Source organism: Hemicordylus capensis, chromosome 2 (genome assembly GCF_027244095.1).
Source record: "Hemicordylus capensis ecotype Gifberg chromosome 2, rHemCap1.1.pri, whole genome shotgun sequence".
NCBI lineage: Eukaryota > Metazoa > Chordata > Lepidosauria > Squamata > Cordylidae > Hemicordylus > Hemicordylus capensis.
Genome location: NC_069658.1, coordinates 239,903,541 through 239,921,500, shown reverse-complemented (window position 1 = coordinate 239,921,500; position 17,960 = coordinate 239,903,541). Strand labels below are relative to the sequence as shown.

At 44.3% G+C, this 17,960-nt stretch overlaps 1 protein-coding gene across 1 annotated transcript in view; it reads left to right on the top strand.

Annotated features, from left to right (window-relative positions):
- The window catches only part of LOC128347544 (H-2 class I histocompatibility antigen, Q9 alpha chain-like), a 42,406-nt gene extending 26,876 nt beyond the window's left edge, over nt 1-15,530 (top strand). The window contains exons 5-8 of the mRNA XM_053302482.1: nt 1,968-2,000; nt 6,844-6,876; nt 10,771-10,802; nt 11,366-15,530. Coding sequence (XP_053158457.1) covers nt 1,968-2,000; nt 6,844-6,876; nt 10,771-10,802; nt 11,366-11,482 — 215 coding nt within the window. The 3' untranslated portion in view covers nt 11,483-15,530. The remainder of the gene's footprint in view (nt 1-1,967; nt 2,001-6,843; nt 6,877-10,770; nt 10,803-11,365) is intronic.
- The last annotated feature ends 2,430 nt before the right edge of the window (nt 15,531-17,960 follow it).

Below are 17,960 nucleotides of genomic sequence, written 5' to 3'. Positions count from 1 at the left end.
CTGTAAGGTCCAGGGGTTAGCAGCCAGCCCCCATTGACGCTAAGTATAGCTCTTGACTAGTTGTTTCCTGGGCTTGTGCAAAGCTTTGGCCAAAGCGGAATACCCCACACAGCACCCCCAGCCGCAATGGGGCTCTTTTAATGGAAAGGTAGCCCTCTTGAGTTTGTGCACCATCTTGGAAAGCACACACAGAGTGCTACAAAGTGTAGCCCTTCCCAACACTTCTCATAGAGGAAATGCTTTCCCCTTAAGAGAAGCTCTGTCTGTATCAAAGAGCCCTCGCAGTACTGAGAAAAGTGCAGTACTGTATATTTTTGTTCTTCCATGTTTTGGAATGTCCCAAATCTGAAAACGCTAAAATACCTTCTGTGGGAAATAGTTCTCAGTATGGACCCTTTAAAAAAAAAAAAATTAATGGGTTGCCAGATCCTGCTCTAGGGGCTCTTATTTGCCTTTGTGGGGCTGAAGAAATTGGAGATCTTCCAGGCAGCTACAGGTGAAACTCGGAAAATTAGAATATCGTGCAAAAGTCCATTAATTTCAGTAATGCAAATTAAAAGGTGAAACTGATATATGAGACAGACGCATTACATGCAAAGCGAGATAAGTCAAGCCATAATTCGTTATAATTGTGATGATCATGGCGTACAGCTCATGAAAACCCCAAATCCACAATCTCAGAAAATTAGAATATTACATGGAACCAAGAAGACAAGGATTGTAGAATAGAACAATATCGGACCTCTGAAAAGTATACAGTGTACTGTGCTTGAATGGCCAGCAAACTCGCCTGACCTGACCCCATAGAGAATCTATGGGGCATTGCCAAGAGAAGGATGAGAGACATGAGACCAAACAATGCAGAATTGGTGAAGGCCGCTAATGAAGCATCCTGGTCTTCCATAACACCTCATCAGTGCCACAGGCTGATAGCATCCATGCCACGCCGCATTGAGGCAGTAATTGCTGCAAAAGGGGCCCAAACCAAGTACTGAATGCATATGCATGCTTATACTTTTCAGAGGTCTGATATTGTTCTATTCTTCAATCCTTGTCTTCTTGGTTCCATGTAATATTCTAATTTTCTGAGATTGTGGATTTGGGGTTTTCATGAGCTGTACGCCATGATCATCACAATTATAACAAACTAGTGGTTTTGTAGCCCGTTGGATAACGGGCGCTAGTGGAGCTGTGCGCTCCAGACCACCGCCGCCATTCCCCCTCCTGCCACCCACCGCCGCCCGCGGCTCCGGCCGGGCCCGCCACTCACCGCCGCCCGCGGCTCCGGCCGGGCCCGCCACCCACCGCCGCCCGCGGCTCCGGCCGGGCCCACCGCTGCCCGGGCCCACCGCCGCATCATCTTCTCCGCCGCCTCGTCCGGCGGCCATCCTGGGCGGCCAGAAGCGGCCACCCCGAAGAAGCCGGGTAAGCGGCAGCACGGCCAGGCCTCGGCCATGGCTCTGCCACCTCCTCGGCCGCGCCTCGGCCAGTGTCCCCCGCCGCCGCTTACCTGGCTTCTTCGGGGCGGCTGCTTCTGGCCGCCCAAGATGGCCACCGGGTGCTGGCGGTCCTGCCTCCCTGGCTCTGTTCTGGCCATGCGCTTCGCGCATGCCCAGAAGAGGCCAGGGAGGCACGGACACACGCTTGGTGTCCGTCCATGGACAGACACCAAGCGTTTTATAGATAAGGATTATGGCTTGACTTATCTCGCTTTGCATGTAATGCGACTGTCTCATATATCAGTTTCACCTTTTAATTTGCATTACTGAAATTAATGGACTTTTGTACGATATTCTAATTTTCCGAGTTTCACATGTATATAGCAGGATCGATTTGCAGTTGCGTCTGGCTAATGCTTCTGATCAGACTTGAAATGATGAGGAGTGGACGGGAGCAAAAAGAGCTGGGGAGATTGGAACCCCCACTCACTAATGCAATACTAACACTCTCTCTTCCTCCCTTTGCAGCAAGTGAGCAGGAGTCTCCCAGCTCTGGCAGAGGTGAGTGAGAGGGGAAGTCTGTGAGAGGCTGGGCATTCACCTTGGAGATGGAGACTTGCCACAGACTCTGTGGGGAATGTGCTCAAATATTAATGGGAATTCAGCTTAGAGATAGGGCATCTCATTTGCATGCAGAAGGTCCCAGATACATTTTCCTTGTGGGGGACAAACATCATCAGCTTAATATGGGGTTATCAGTCATCAAATGGCTTGAGACAAGATAGGGTTAAATTTCTTTATGCAGGCTAGCTTCCTGATAGGCAGTAGGTGGTGCTAGAAATCCAGTTCCTGCCCTGTCTCGCTCAAAAGACAGTGATTTTGAAGATCTCCTACTCAATGTCTAACAAATCAAGCTAGTTTGTTTCTCCCCACCCCTTACCTGCTTTATTTCTTCTCGTGTGCCAGGGTGGGAAGGGGGTCATTTCTTTTTGTTCTAAAAACCATTGCTTTATGTACTAATTTGGTCTGTTACTTTCGGTTTTGCCTTGGTTAGCTTTTTTTATGCCTCCCCCCCCCCGGTTAGCTTTTTCGCACTCCCTCCCCCCACCCCCACCCCGTTTTAAGCCTATGGAGGTGGCTCAGTTGGGAGAGATGTTAGTGGGCTCCCTCTCGAAAAGTCGCCACTCAGACCCAAAGGAGAAAAAAACACATTTAAATAATGATTTTTTTAAAGGCCCATTCAAGAGCGAAATGATGCCTCTCCCCCCCGCAAGCTGATTGAACCCCTAAGCAGCATAGAAGGGCTGCAAAGGAAAGCAAACACTTAAACAAGGAACACTCTGTTTAAAAAAACAAACAAATCCTGTGCAAAAAAAAACACCAGCCTCTCTCCTCCACTGTGTGCCGTATCCTGCTACATGCGCTCTGCCAGTGGAAGCAGCCCAGACGCCTACTTCCCAAGACAACACAGGCAAAGGTGCGCAGCACAAGGCTGCCATTTTAACCAAAGACATTTCTGCTGCGCCTGTGGAAGTGGGGGAGGGAGCTGCGGCTGTGCCGTTTTTCGCTCCCCATATCCCAAAATCCCAGGCTTCTTTCTGCACTAGATCAAGGCTCTAGCTTACTGATCTCTGATGCTGCACAATCCCAGATAACACAGCCTGTGCGAACTGCTTCTGCTCCTACACTAACTTCACAGAGCTCCACTCTGACCTTGCCAGGGGGCCAGTAAAAATGAATGAATGAATGAATGAAATTCCATTTCCAGAAGACACATCTCAATGGCTAAAGGAATTCATTTCAACTGTATGCAGGATTCTGGTTTTCTGTGCCACTTCAGCCCGCTTTACTTCATCCGGTTCCAGCCCCTAGGTCTAGACCCACAGGGCGACAGAACCTGGGAGCCTACTCCTCCTCTCCAGATTCCAGTCAGGATAGGGGGGCCATCCCCCCAAGACAGAGAGTGCTTCAAGCTTTGGGCAAGGACACCATGGGGCAAAAGAAAAGTCTATTTGGAATGCCCCCTTTTCATCAGAAGATGAGGAACTGTCTGAGAAGGGCTCCACACCACAAGTACCGAGCTCCTCATGCCTCTTCACACCAGCTGACTTGAAGTTTTACTGGCGAAGCTAAGAGAGTCACTGTTCAAAAACACTATGGTGGTAGAATGGAATGCCCTGTCACTTGCAGACCTTCCACATCGTTCCCTAAAAAATTACTTAACTTCTCCCCTGAAGAGCCCCTGGTGGCGCAGTGGTAAAACTGCCGCCCTGTAACCAGAAGGTTACAAGTTCGATCCTGACAGGGGCTCAAGGTTGACTCAGCCTTCCATCCTTCCGAGGTCGGTAAAATGAGTACCCAGAAATGTTGGGGGCAATATGCTAAATCATTGTAAACCGCTTAGAGAGCTCCGGCTATAGAGCGGTATATAAATGTAAGTGCTATTGCTATTGCTATATAAAAGACCTGCTCTCCATTCCGAAGGTGATACACCAATGACCCAGTTAGTCTTAGGGGCAATCATGCACAAAGAAGGGGAGGAAGAGTTAAAAAAAGGTCCAGAGGACAAAAGTGGGATTCTCTCCTAAGAAAGGCTCATGAAGTGTTAGCTACAGTAATTAGGCTCCAACTCTCCACGTGGAGGTTGAGCGCTCGGCCCTAGCTCAAGCGGGATACTCACTGGAAGTACAGAATACTATCCTAGTTTTTATAAGATCGTCCACCAGTAGAATGTACTGGTATACTTGGTCATTTTTCTCGTGGTGAGTGTGCCGGAAGCATGTATCTCTGTTGACTGCAGGGGTCCCCGAAGTACTGGCTTTCTTACAATCCCATTTGGAACTTAAACTACAACCTAGTACACTGAGACGTCAAACTTCAGCCCTCACCTCAGTGCTCAAATGGTCTGACCCAAATACTCCCTCTTTACTCCATCCTCACCTTACGGGGTTCCTTAGGAGGGCCATCAACATCTCCCCGGCACTTCAATAGGGTTCTTAATGCACTCACTAGAGCTCCTATCAAACTGCTCCACTCGGTTCTTTTAAAACTCCTCTCATTCTGAATGAATAATAATATTACTACTGTTAAAATTAATAAAAATTGAATTTGGCGGGGAAAAAACTCCTCTCATTCTTGGTGCTCTTCCTGGTTGCAATTTCTTCAGCATGAAGAGTATCCAAATTGGGTTCTCTCTCCAGTTGTAAGGAGCTGTGCACGTTACACCAGGATGCAGTGGTGCTAAGATTAGACCTTACCTTCCTCGCAAAGGTTTAATTCTACCCTTCACTGAATGCAGGAGGTTGTCCTTCCGCCCTTCTCCTAAGCACCCCAAAGAAAAATTATGGTACTCTCTAGATGTGCGCAGGGCACTCAGAATTTACCTATGACGTACTGCCATGTTACACCAAATGAACTTCCTTTTCGTGTCATTTTTTCCTTCATCCCTGAGTATCCAAAGTCACTATATCTCGATGGATACGGGCAACTATCATGTTAGCAAACAAATCTCTGGAGCTTGCCCACTCCAATGGGCATTATTACAGCTCATTCCACTCCTAGTGCTTCTATTTCAGCTGCCTTTTCTGCGAATGTCCCTCTCATGGAGATTTGTAGAGCAGTCACCTGGGCTTCTGTTTCTCCATTCATTAAACACTATAAGATCTTTTCATTCCATGCAGCCTGCAGGGGGTGAGGCCGCACTGTACTGCAAAACATGGCCCAGACCAGGTTTTTTTTTTAACTTGCCCCCAGATGTCCATTGTGACTGGGCATGTTGGGAGTTGTAGGCCATCAACATCTGGGAGTCCAAGGTTAAGAAACCCTGGTCCAGACCATCCGCTCCCTCCTTTCTTCACTCAGCTGGCTTGGGTATGTCCCCTACTAAGCTGATGACCTTTGTCCACCGTAAGGAAAAAGAAACGTTGGTCTTACCGTGAAGGGTTCTGTTTCTTAGGTGGACAAAGGTCATCAGACCCACCCGTATATATAAACTTGATGGTTGGGGTGCCAGTTTTGGGTGTAGGGTAGCACCCCTCAGGGACAATTGAGTTGTCCATCCACTATTCTGTCTTCATAGTATTTTCTTTCGCACCTTGTATGGATAACTGCTTTGCGTCTTATACCTTTCTTCGCTAAGGACCTGGAACTGGGTTTCTGGTGCCACCTACTGCCTAACAGGAAGCTAGCCTGCATAAAAAATTTAACCCTATCCTGTCTTGAGCCGTGTGATGATTGATGAACCCATACTAAGCTGATGACCTTCATCCACCTAAGGAAAAAAAAGACCCTTCACAGTAAGACCAATGTTTTCTATCCCTGACAATGGCTAGGAATGTTTCCTGCCTGAAACCTCGGTGAGCTGCTGCCAGTCGGTATGGACAATACTGAGCTAGAGGGACCAATGATCCAACTCTGTAGAAGGCAGCTTCCTATTTTCCTGTGTTAATGGGTGTCTGCTTTCCTGTGGGCCAGATCCCAGGCAATACAATTGTGGTGTGATTTGCATGCGAACATCTTCTGCCTTCCATTGTCAGCCCATCTTTGCTTTCTTCGGAACTTATGGAGAATATCCTTTCTCCATTAATCTGAAGGACGGGCTGCGAATTCCTGTGAACTGAGTAAAGGCAAGGCACTTTTTCAAGTGGGGGCAATCTTGTGTTTAGCAGTACTTATCCAATCCCAGCACAGCATCCCTCCACTAATTGTGGCCGGTGTCTGTCTTATAAGGCTTGTCACACGTTCACACTAACCCAGGTTAGAGGCAGGCAAGCCTGGGTTAGAAGCTCGTGTGAACCAGGGTGAAGTGCACAAGCTCAGACTTGGTGAAACAGGGCAACCCTGGATGCCCTCCCTTGGTTTTAAGCCAGGTTACAGGGGCAGAGCGGTGCATTAACCTGGGCTTGCCAATCATGTGTCAGCCACCAGCCAAAAAGCCAGTGCAGACCCTACACCCCCAGTCAGCCACCATAGAGTCCTTTGCCTGGAGCAGACATCAGGAAAGGGACGTGCTGCTCTGCAAAACTATTCCAAAGCATTCCAGTCTGGAGCAGCCCCAGCAGCCCATGCTCTGGCCATGCCCACTCACACCCCTCTTCCTACCAAGCACCTCTCTGCTCAAAAGAACATGCGCGCATACACACCCCATGTGACAGCAAGCACATGTGAGGGGGAGGGGCAATGCTCTGGCATGGGGCACCCATTGCTGATCCAGAGGGCATCTGCCAAGGCCACAGGGCTGAGGGAGGGCAGCCTATACAGCAGGATCGATTTGCAGTTGCTTCCGGCTAATGCTTCTGCTCAGACTTGAACTGATGAGGAATGGAAGGGAACACAAGGAGCTGGGGAGATTGGAACCCCCACCGACTAATGCAAACACTAACACTCTCTCTTCCTCCCTTTGTAGCAACTGAGCAGGCGTCTCTCAGCTCTGCTACAGGTAAGTGAGAGGGAAAATCTGTGAGAGGCTGGGCATTCACCCCAGAGATGGAGACCAGTGTTCCCTCTAAGATGTGCACGTGTGTGCACATTCACATATTTGTTGATGTCCACTCACTTAATTTTAGATCCCGCTCAGGTTGAATCAGGAAGGCCCCATTTTGAATGCACATATGCACACACTGCTTTGATACTGCCACCCAGAACTGTAAGTTTTGCCATCTCCACATATTCCAAAATTTTTATCAGCCAATCTTCTTTTGAGGGCCGTTCATTACTCTTCCATTTCTGCACATATATTATTCTGGCTGCCGTGGTAGCGTACATAAAGAATGTTAAGTTGGTTGTAGAAAACACTGCTTGCGTTATTCCCAGCAGGAAGGATTCTGGCTTCTTAGGAAATGTCATTTTGAAAATTTTCTTTAACTCATTTTATATCATGTCCCAAAAGGCCTTAGCCTTCCTACAAGACAACCACATATGAAAAAAAAGTTCCTTCAGAGTGTCCATATTTCTAACATTTGTTTGAAACATTTTTATACATTAATGCCAGTTTTTTAGGTGTCAAATACCACCTATCATTTTATAATAATTTTCTTTTGAAACATAACATGCAGTGAACTTTAAATAAGTTTTCCATAATTTTTCCCAGGCTGCCATTTCTATATTATAGCCCACATCTTGAGCCCATTTTACCATAGTCGTTTTAACCACTTCATCTCTTGTCTCCTCCAAAAGCAAGAGCTTATACATTTTAGAAACTAATTTTTCATCATTTTCACACAGCTCCTTCTCAAATCTCATCTGATCCTCAAATCCAACTTTAAGATCCTTCTTATAAACTTCATTTAGCTGATGGTACTGAAACCAATCACTAACCAAATTTTGTACTTCAATTAAACTTTTTAACTTACAGTCCTTTTCTTGAAAACATATCAACTCCCTATAGGTACCCCATTGCGATTGCATATTTACCTCTTTACGTACTAGAGCTTCAATCGGGGATAACCATAACGGAGTTTTAGGTTCCAACCATTTTTTATATTTTACCCAAACTCTCATTAAACTCCTTCTTATATAGTGGTTAAAAAAATCTTTATGTACTTTACTTTTGTCATACCACAAATAGGAGTGCCTTCTGTCAAATCCCTCCAGATCAAGTATTCTAGGATTTCTTAATGTTATCCATTCTTTTAACCACGTCAAACAAACAGCATCAAAATACAACCTTAAGTCTGGTAGGGTAAGACCGCCTCTTTCTTTTGCATCTGTTAAATTTTTGAATTAATTCTTGGTCTTTTCCCTTGTCAAACAAATTTAGTTATGTCCTTCTGCCATTGCTTAAAACAAGTTAAAGTGTTAATTATAGGAATAGTCTGAAAAAGAAACAACATTTTGGGTAAGACATTCATTTTCACCACTGAAATTCTTCCCATTAAAGATAAGTTCATATTAGACCATCTTTGTAAGTCAGTTTTTTCTGTATTCCATATTTTAATATAATTATTTGAGAACAACAAAGAATTATTATTTGTTAGCCAAACACCAAAATATTTAATTTTCTTCTCCACTTTCAGTTCACTTAATTAAAAGAATCTATCCTTAGATTTCTGATAGTCTTATTTATGTAAAACCCAGCCAATTGGCCAAATTGTTGTATTTTTTGCAAAAGTCTTCCGATCTTGCCCAATGGATTTTCTTAAAAAAACACGACATCATCCGCAAAGGCTCTTAATTTATACTTTTGTTTCCCAATTTTCGGGCCTTGTATTTGATCATCTTCTCTAATATTCCTACAGAGCACTTCTAATACTAATATAAAAAGTAATGGGGAAAGTGGACATCCTTGTCTAGTTCCTTTTTGTATTTTACAATTGTCTGATAATTCCCCATTTACAATAATCTTAGCATATTGCTCTGAATAGATTGTCTTGATAGCCCTAGTAAAATTATTACCAACGCCCATTGCATCTAATAACCTCCATATGAACTGCCAGGAAAGATTATCAAAAGCTTTCTCTGCGTCCAGAAAAATCATAGCCATCTGTTTGTCATTGTGTTTTCCATAATACTCCAATACATTCAAAACTGTTCTCACATTATCTCTTAATTGTCTCTTTGGCAAGAAGCCAGCTTGATCCTCATGAATAAAGAGTCTTAATATAGCCTTCATTCTTCTTGACAGAATGGCGGCAAAAAATTTATAATCATTATTTAAATGTGAGATTGGCCTGTAGTTTTTGACTTGCGTTAAATCTTGATCCGGTTTTGGGATTACTGCAATATTAGCATACTTCCAGGTCTCCGGCCTAATCCCTCTTTGCAAAGGCTGTAGGATTTGATCTTTAAATGATTTATAGTACAAAGCTGATAGCCCATCAGGTCCTGGCGCCTTATTTGCCTTACTTTGATTTATTGCTTCTATTACTTCCATTATTGTTATCGGAGCATTCATAATTTCTATATGTTCCTTAGAAAGTTTTGGGATATTTTTGGTCTTAAGAAATTGTTCAATTTTTATATCTTCTACTATATTCCCTTTGTATAATTCTGAATAGTATCTAAAGAATTTTCTTATTTCCTTACCATCAAATTTTTTATAAGTATTTTAGATATGCAGTTTTTTTTCTCTCAGTTCTAATTTTCCAAGCCAACAACTTGCCTGGTTTATTTGCAAACTCTTTGCTTGACATATTTTAATTTCCGTTCAACTTCATTTAATACTAACATAGAAAGTTGTTGTTGGAGCATTTTGATAGCTTGAGTTAATCGTCTTCTTATCCTTGGCCCATAATAATTCTCTTTCTTTTTTAGAAATCTGCATCAATAATGTCTCTTTTTCAATCCTCTTTGCTTTTTAAAATATGCATTTTGCTGTATAAAGAAACCTCTCATAACCGCTTTTCCTGCATCCCAGACTATTTTGTTGTCCAATCCTTGGTTTAAATTCAGTTCAAAATAGTCCTTTAGCTTCTTTTTAGCTTTCTCCACAACATCTGATTTTTTTCAGCAGATACTCATTCAATCTCCAGCAAAAGGAAGTACTGATAGGAGACCAAAATTTGGAATGCTTTAAAGAAGATTGGAAACTATTCTTATTATACTTAAAGAACTATTTTCCTAATATTGATTTTACAACGGGGTTTGAAATTTAGTAATATAGCAGGTTGGGTAGATCAAAATCGAGTTTGTAAGGTTTAAGATATATGTTTTGAATTATTATTATAGCAAGGGTTAATTCTATAGTTGGTGATTCACAAGGAGGTGTGAGCGGGAAGTCAATATTTGTTTAATGTGATGTGAATGTTAAAATATTGTTAAAATCAATATAAATTTAAACATTTTTTTAAAAAAAGATACTGCTACCCAGAACAAAACTGATCCCACACACAGATGTGAAAAATTAGAGAGGACACTGATGGAGACTCTTGCCCCAAACTTTGTGAATTTAAAGAGAAATGGAGAATGCTGTGTTTTTAAATTACTTTGGTTTATGTGGTGTTCTTGCACAAGAGCACCATTCTGCACTTACATTCCAGATTTCTTTTTTCAAAATGAGTGTCCTGCCATTTTGTGTTCCCCACAGTTGGGTATGAATCCTGACATGATTTCTGATATATCAGGGACCCTGTGTCAGATTGGAATTTGGTCAATTTTTCACCAGTTGCAGTGATGTTGGATCAATTCTGACACTGCCGATCCAACTTTGCACAGGCATGATTCATCTCCTCCAGGATACTCTTGCAATGCCTTCTAGTTCATGTCTATGCTAACTTTGAACTGATGGGAACAGAGAACAGGAGGGGGAGCAAGCAGGGAAGAGGCTGTGGTGATCAGAGCTGCCAACCCCCACAATCAATTATAATGTCATTTGTGTTGTTCCTCTTCTTTGCAGCAAGCAACGAGAGGCTGCCAGCTTTGTCAGAGGTAAGAGGGTGTAGGGTGGGAAATGCAATGGGCACACATCTCAAAGACCCAGCAGTGGTCTCATAAGGAAGCTTGCAATAGGCTCTGTGGAAAATCTGCCCAAATGTTAAAGGACTTCTTCTTTTCTGTGGGCCAAATCACAAGACTTTCCAAGAAACAATAATACACCTTGTGGTTCAGTCAGTCAGTCAGTCATTTTATTGTTACAGTCACAGACCAGTACAATAAGTAAAAGATTAAAGGAACTTAAAATACATTTATATTTAAAATTGAAAAAGTTAAGACAACAGTAATTCCTTATTAACCAATCGCGGACGAGTACTAATAGCAGCAGCACAGTATCTAGCAACAATATTTGTAACTGTAAGCTCAGAGCCTTGTGGTACACACTGAGTGAGAACAACTTTTGCCATCCAATCCATCCATCCATCCATTCCTCTGTTACATTGAAGGAATCTGAATGACACATTTGGAGTCAAGAGGAGATTTCTCTTCTGGGTCAGACTATTAGTGTACTTGTAGATTTTCTGCCTTCTCCTGAGCCTGTCTCTCTCTCTCTACAGGTGAACAGTGTCCAATATGTAGCAAGGGATGCTGAAGCATATCATTTTGAAAATGTACCCATCAAAGTCATAGTTACATCCCCAGAAACTGCCCAGAGGATCAGATATCAACTTTGACTTGAAGATGTCGCTCCAGAGGTGGCTCTCTCTCTTTTTAAAGGAAGCTTTGTGGACTCTTGGAAAGGTGGCTTTGATATAGAGCACAGTTTCTCAACTGCCGGTCCACGGACTGGTGCCGGTCCGCGACGGGTTAAGTGCCGGTCCGTGCCTTGGGGAGTTAACTCCCCCACCTGCTGCAAACCTCCGTGTTGTAAAAAAACCCCAAAAACCTTCAAATACCAGCCACCGCATGGCCGATGTGATGGCTGGGGATGGCTGCCGGGTGGGGGGTGAGCCAGTAGTAGTCCGTCTGCCCCCCTGCCCCCACTGCGAACCTCCGTGTTATTAAAAAAAAATAATGGCAATGGAAGGCAAGCGGCAAACAGAGCAAGGTGCGGCGCAGTGGGGTGGTTCTTTCCATCAGTGCGAGCTTTGTTTACCTAGCCTAGGGAGATTTACCTAGCTGATGAATATAGCCACAGGTTGTGACAAGAGTGTTGGCAACTGACTGGGACAAGCGACATTTCTAACCCTCCAAGCTGCAGGCTCAGCGTGGTTCATAGCAACCCTGGCTCTTTTACTGTGGCACTATTGCTTCCTAGGAATTGCAGCGGGTGTGGGTGGGGTAGGAACCTCCGTCAGCCACCTCTGAGGCAAGTGATAATCCAGTGAGCACTCTCAGTTTGCAGAACGAAGGGATCCGTGGGTGAGTTGGCACTTGCTCCCCAGCATTTAATTTATTGCCAAAGTGAGCAGGCTGTCTGGGATCAATGGATTCAAGTCAGCTCGAGGTGTGCAATACAAAAGGGACTAGAATCAGGTGTACAGGTGTTCAGCAACCACCAGCGATGGAAACCTGATGCATCTGTCCAGGGAGAGGGGCAGAGCAGTGGGCAAGCCGTAACTGGGTTGGTCTGCAAGGGAATTAGCCCCCAAGGAACTTGCTCTTGGTAACCTGAACCCAACCCAAACAAGTCGCCTTTTGAGATGAGCTCTAAAACGTCGCCCTGGGCAAATCCAGGCATCTCTCATTTCATTAGGCAGCTACTCCTCAAGCCAAGCCTACCTATCCTCTTTCCATCTCTTCTTTCTTTCTCTCCCTCTCTCCCTTCAAGCCTGCTCCATCCCCTTTTCCATTTTCTATCCCTCTGTCTCTCTTTCTCAAGCCAAGCCTGTCCTATTCTTTTCCTCTTTCTTTCCCTGTCTCACTCCTCTCTTTCCTTCTTATAAAAGCCTGCGTAGTGAAGGATCAAAGTATAATCTTCTTATCAAAAATTAAGAGAAAAACTTCTCTAATTTTTTTCATTAGAAGTGCTCCGTGTTAAGTGTGATGACTCAATGTGCGGCAGCTGTTAAAAAGGCCAATTCCATGCTAGGGATAATTAGGAAGGGGATTGAAAATAAAACTGCTAATATTATAATGCCCTTCTACAAAACTATGGTGCGGCCACACCTGGAGTACTGCATACAATTCTGGTCACCACATCTTAAAAAGGACATTGTAGAACTGGAAAAGGTGCAGAAGAGGGCATCCAAAGTGATCAAGGGCCTAGAGCACCTTTCTTATGAGGCAAGGCTACAACACCTGGGGCTTTTTAGTTTAGAAAAAAGACAACTGCAGGGAGACATGAAAGAGGTCTATAAAATCATGCATGGTGTGGAGAAAGTGGATAGAGAAATTCTTCTCCCTCTCACATAACACTGGAACCAGGGGTCATCCCATGAAATTGATTGCCAGGAAATCTAGGACCAACAAATGGAAGTACTTTTTCACACAACACATCATCAACTTGTGGAATTCTCTGCCACAAGATGTGGTGACAGCCAACAACCTGGATGGCTTGAATAGGGGTTTGGATAACTTCATGGAGAAGAAGTCTATCGTCGGCTACTAGTCGGAGGGCTATAGGCCACCTCCAGCCTCAAAGGCAGGATGCCTCTGAGTACCAGGGGAGTAACAGCAGGAGAGAGGCCATGCCCTCAACTCCTGCCTGTAGGCTTCCAGTGGCATCTGGTGGGCCACTGTGTGAAACGGGATGCTGGACTGGATGGGCCTTGGGCCTGATCCAGCAGGGCTGGTGAATTCTGCTTCACAATGATAGGAAGAGCCGACATATCGTCACGTTTAGGGGGGATTCTGACTTAGCGGCTGTTCTTATGTTTTTTATTTGGCAGAGGTGGAAAGGAAGAACAATGCATTTTATTGTTATGTATTTTGTACAGATTGTATTGTATTTATTTTATTAGAATTTTTAATTCAATTTATTTTATTTTAATTTCAATTAATCTTGGCCTGCCAGAACTTCAAACGTTAAATTTTGATTAAATTCATTTTAATTTCACTTTAATTTGATTTAATAGATTGATTGATATTAAGTGTTACTTTAATAACCAGCACCCTAAAAATTGACCTCGGCCCCCATGAGCCAAGTCACGGTCAGTTTTGGCCCACCAGGTCATTTGAGTTGTGCACGCCTGTAGTATAGTACTAATAGATAAACTTGAAACCCCTTTACTAACTGCTGGTCCGGGAAACTGCACACAAAGAATGTAGCGGTCCTTGAAACTCCACATGAAGAATTTACCGGTCCTTGACACCAAAAAAGTTGAGAAACACTGATATAGAGTGAACCTGAGCGAAGCTGCTGGATACACATTTGGTGCCAAAAGAGAAGCAGGCTTCTTTTGTATCAGTAGCTGCCTCATGCAAGTAATCTGAACTGGTGATGAACCCACCCTGAACTCTTTGCATACTTAATGAAGCCAAAATCTGGATGGAGCAAACACATAGCTGCTTGCATAGGCAAGAGGAAAGCAGGCTTTCTTGGGGATCAAACCACTACCTTACACAAATTCAGCCAGTGCAAGTAACTTGAAGGGTTGCACCCACCACCCTGACTTCTTTGTGTACTTAATGAAGCAGGATTCCAGATGGAGCAAGCAGGGGGGTCTTCAACCAAAAGATTGTCCCTCAATACCTGAGCATCCTCACCCTAAAAGGCAATCAAGATGAGCTCCAGCCCTGCTAATTAGACCTGACAAACTAGTCTTGGGAGCCATCTGAATGATGACCACCCCACCTACACATTTCCCCCAGATCCTTAACTAGACGTTTCCAAATTATCTTTTGCATTCCTTAGACTTTCCCACCTTTGCAGCCTCTGCTCGGTGTGGTGGTTTGCTAGAAAACGCTGTCAATCGAGGAATTGAAACTTGGGAACCTCCTCGGGAGAGAATTCCTAAGGGAGGAGCTTTGGAATGGATTGAATGGGTGGCTATAAAATCCATTTGGAGTCAATTGACAGATGCAGATGATATGTGAACCAAAGTAACTCCATTTTGTTTTCGTCTCCAATTTAATGTAGATAGATGTATTCTTGTTAGTTAGAGGTTTGAACTTTCTAAGAACCTACAGGGGCCTCTGCTCTGCATTCCTGAATGTATACAGATTTTCACACTCCCTGTGTTCTAATAACAAAGAACAAGGCCTTCGGCCTTGAACATAACGGATGAGCAGAGGTGCCATCTCGAATGTAATTCAATTATAACAAGTTGGTGCTAAGATTCTCAAAGAACAACAAAAGGCAGGAACAAGGTCATAAATGCCAGTTGGGCCTGGATCTTCTCTATTGGCCCTTCTACGTGTTATTTCTCTAGTCCCCTGCCAACTGGGCAAAGAGGCACCTTTTACTGTGGTGATTCTCTTTATTTAGCAGGGGGAGAGTAACTGGCCCTATCCACCCCCAGCACAGTACTTCCAGTGACTGTTGCTGGTGTGTGTCTTATGCTTCTTTTTAGAATGTGAGCCCTTTGGGGACAGGGAGCCATCTTATTTGTTTGTTATTTCTCTTTGTAAACCGCCCTGAGCCATTTTTGGAAGGGCGGTATAGAAATCGAATTATTATTATTGTTGTTGTTGTTGTTGTTGTCATCAAATGGCAGAGAGGGTTGGGGGAGAAATGCTAATGTTGGGGTATAAATGCTTGTAACAAACAAAGGACTTGGCTCTCGATTTGGGTGCGACCTCGATAGCCTGACTTTCTGTAGAAATAAACTTTTAAGCTTTTCCTCTGGTTGCGTGTTGATTGGCGTTTTACACCACCCAGACAAGAACCAGCCTGTTCTGGTATATCACAGAGAGGGATGGTTAGGGCTAGAGAGGGGATCTCTGGTTAGGACCCCTAGAGCAGGACTGAGGGTGGAATTGGGAGGTTGGTGTACAGGTTTTACACACCAGGCCTGACCTCTGTAGAGCAACCAGAGGGCCCACCAGACTTGGACCTAAGGCACCCACATGTTTAAGAGAACGTCTTCTTCATCATGAACCCCACTGTCCACTGAGATCAGCTGGAGAGATTTGTCTGCATTTGCCACCGGCTCGTCTGGTGGCTACTCAGGGATGGACCTTCTCCGCTGCTGCCCCGAGGCTTTGGAACACACTTCCTGCTGAAATAAGAGCCTCCCCATCTCCGACAGCTTTTAAAAAGTCTTTGAAGACACATCTGTTCACCCAGGCTTTTAATTAATATTGTTTTAATGGTTTCAATGCTGTTTTAAAATATTCTTTTAAAACTTTTAAATTGTTGTATTGTTTTAAACTTTTCGTTTTTGTTTTAACTAATGTTTTATTTTCTGTTTTTATTGTGTTGTAAACTGCCCAGAGACGTAAGTTTTGGGCGGTATAAAAGTATGTTAATTATTATTTTAATTTTTTAAAAATGTTGACTCCCTGTGGAGCGATCCTCTGTGACTGATGTCAGAGGGAGAATCCAGGGAACGGTGGCTAAGCAACTGTTGCCAAGGGGTGGGGTGTGGATTGTTGGAGTGGAGGCGGTGGAGGGCAGTTGGATAGGAAAGTGGAGATGGGAAGCAAGGAATTGACTGGAGAAGGGAAGAGCCAGCACAATTAGTGAATCACCTGGAAGCCAGTGAGGAACAATGGCTGTGAGGAGCAGGCAGGAGTGGAGGCCTGCCATGCAAGCACCTTGCGTGCTCTGCTGCTGGAAACTTCAAACTGCTGCTCTGTGCCAACGGACACATTAGGTGTAGATGCTGTTGGACTGAGCACTGTGAACAAAGGGGTAGTCTCTTTGGTTTCAAGGGGAAGGGGGAAATGTTAAAACTGTAAAGCCTTAAAATATGAAAACAACCTGTTCCATACTAGCTCTTGTTTGGAGTCTAACCCCCTCCTCGCATTCCTTAAAAGAAGCTCTAACCTGTGGCTGCCCCACCATTTCCTCAGCTGCACTCACAAGACAGCAGGATAAAGGAGAAGCCCCCTGCTAACTGAGCAAAGAGACACCTTTTAAAATGGTAATCCTCTTAAATTTAGCAGGGGGAGAACACCTGGCCTTATCCAGCCCCAGCACAGCATCCCTCCAGTGGCTGTTGCTGGTATTTGCCTTATGTTTCTTTTTAGATTGTGAACCCTTTGGGGACAGGGGACCATGTTAATTAATTATGTATTATTTCTTTTTCTATGTAAACCGCTTTGAGAACTTTGGTTGAAGAGCGGTATATAAATATTCCTAGTAGTATATAAATATTCGTAGTAGTAAAAGCTGCTCTCCTCTCCCCCTTTCCCCCCTCACTCTTAACACTGGCCAAGCTCAAGGATAACCAAGCCTCCACTCTCTCTCTCTCTCTCTCTCTTCCCCCCCCTCTCTCTAACCCTCCCCTCCCTCTCTCCCTGCTGGGAGCTGTCTTCTCCATTGCACAAGAAAAGATTGCACTGTGGCTGCCAAGTACTGTATTTACACCATGTGCCTCTGCAACAATAAACTTTATTTTAAAAAGCCTTGCCTTTGCATCTGTCTGCTCCTCGGTGGGCAGGGCTCTAACTTTGTCTTGCCACTGCCTGGACTGTGATCCATTTAGGAACATAGGAAACTGCCATATACTGAGTCAGACCATTGGTCTATCTAGCTCAGTACTGCCTTCACAGACTGGCAGCGGCTTCTCCAAGGTTGCAGGCAGGAATCTCTCTCAGCCCTATCTTGGAGCAGGAGTCTCTCTCGGCCCTATCTTGGAGGGCCTCTCATTTTCACCCAGTTATGCCCCTTTGGCGGGCGAAGTAAAACCTCAGGCGGACCTGGGGTCAAAGGAGAATGTTCCAACGATGGAAGGAGTCCATTCCCAAATCTCTGGATCAATTGAAGAAGGAATTTTGGGATCCTCCAGGAGACTGGAAGAAAAGCTGCAGCCTGTGAGTACAATGGAACTAGATTTACTGGGGACAGTCTCTTGCCAGTCACACCAGAAGGACAATTTAAATCCTAGGAGCTTGGGGGAGGGACCGATAGATCCCCAACAACCAGGAGCACAATTTGATCACCATGAGGTGAGTGTATCTACAACTCTAGACCCCCCAAAAGTAGAGGGAGAAATGTACCCTTGTTTTCCTCATTGCCATCGACTCATTCAATTATCCAGGCAGAAGCGAAAGCGAAACTAAGGCAGTCCTCTACTGACTTTGCTGAGTCACAGGCTGCTTTGT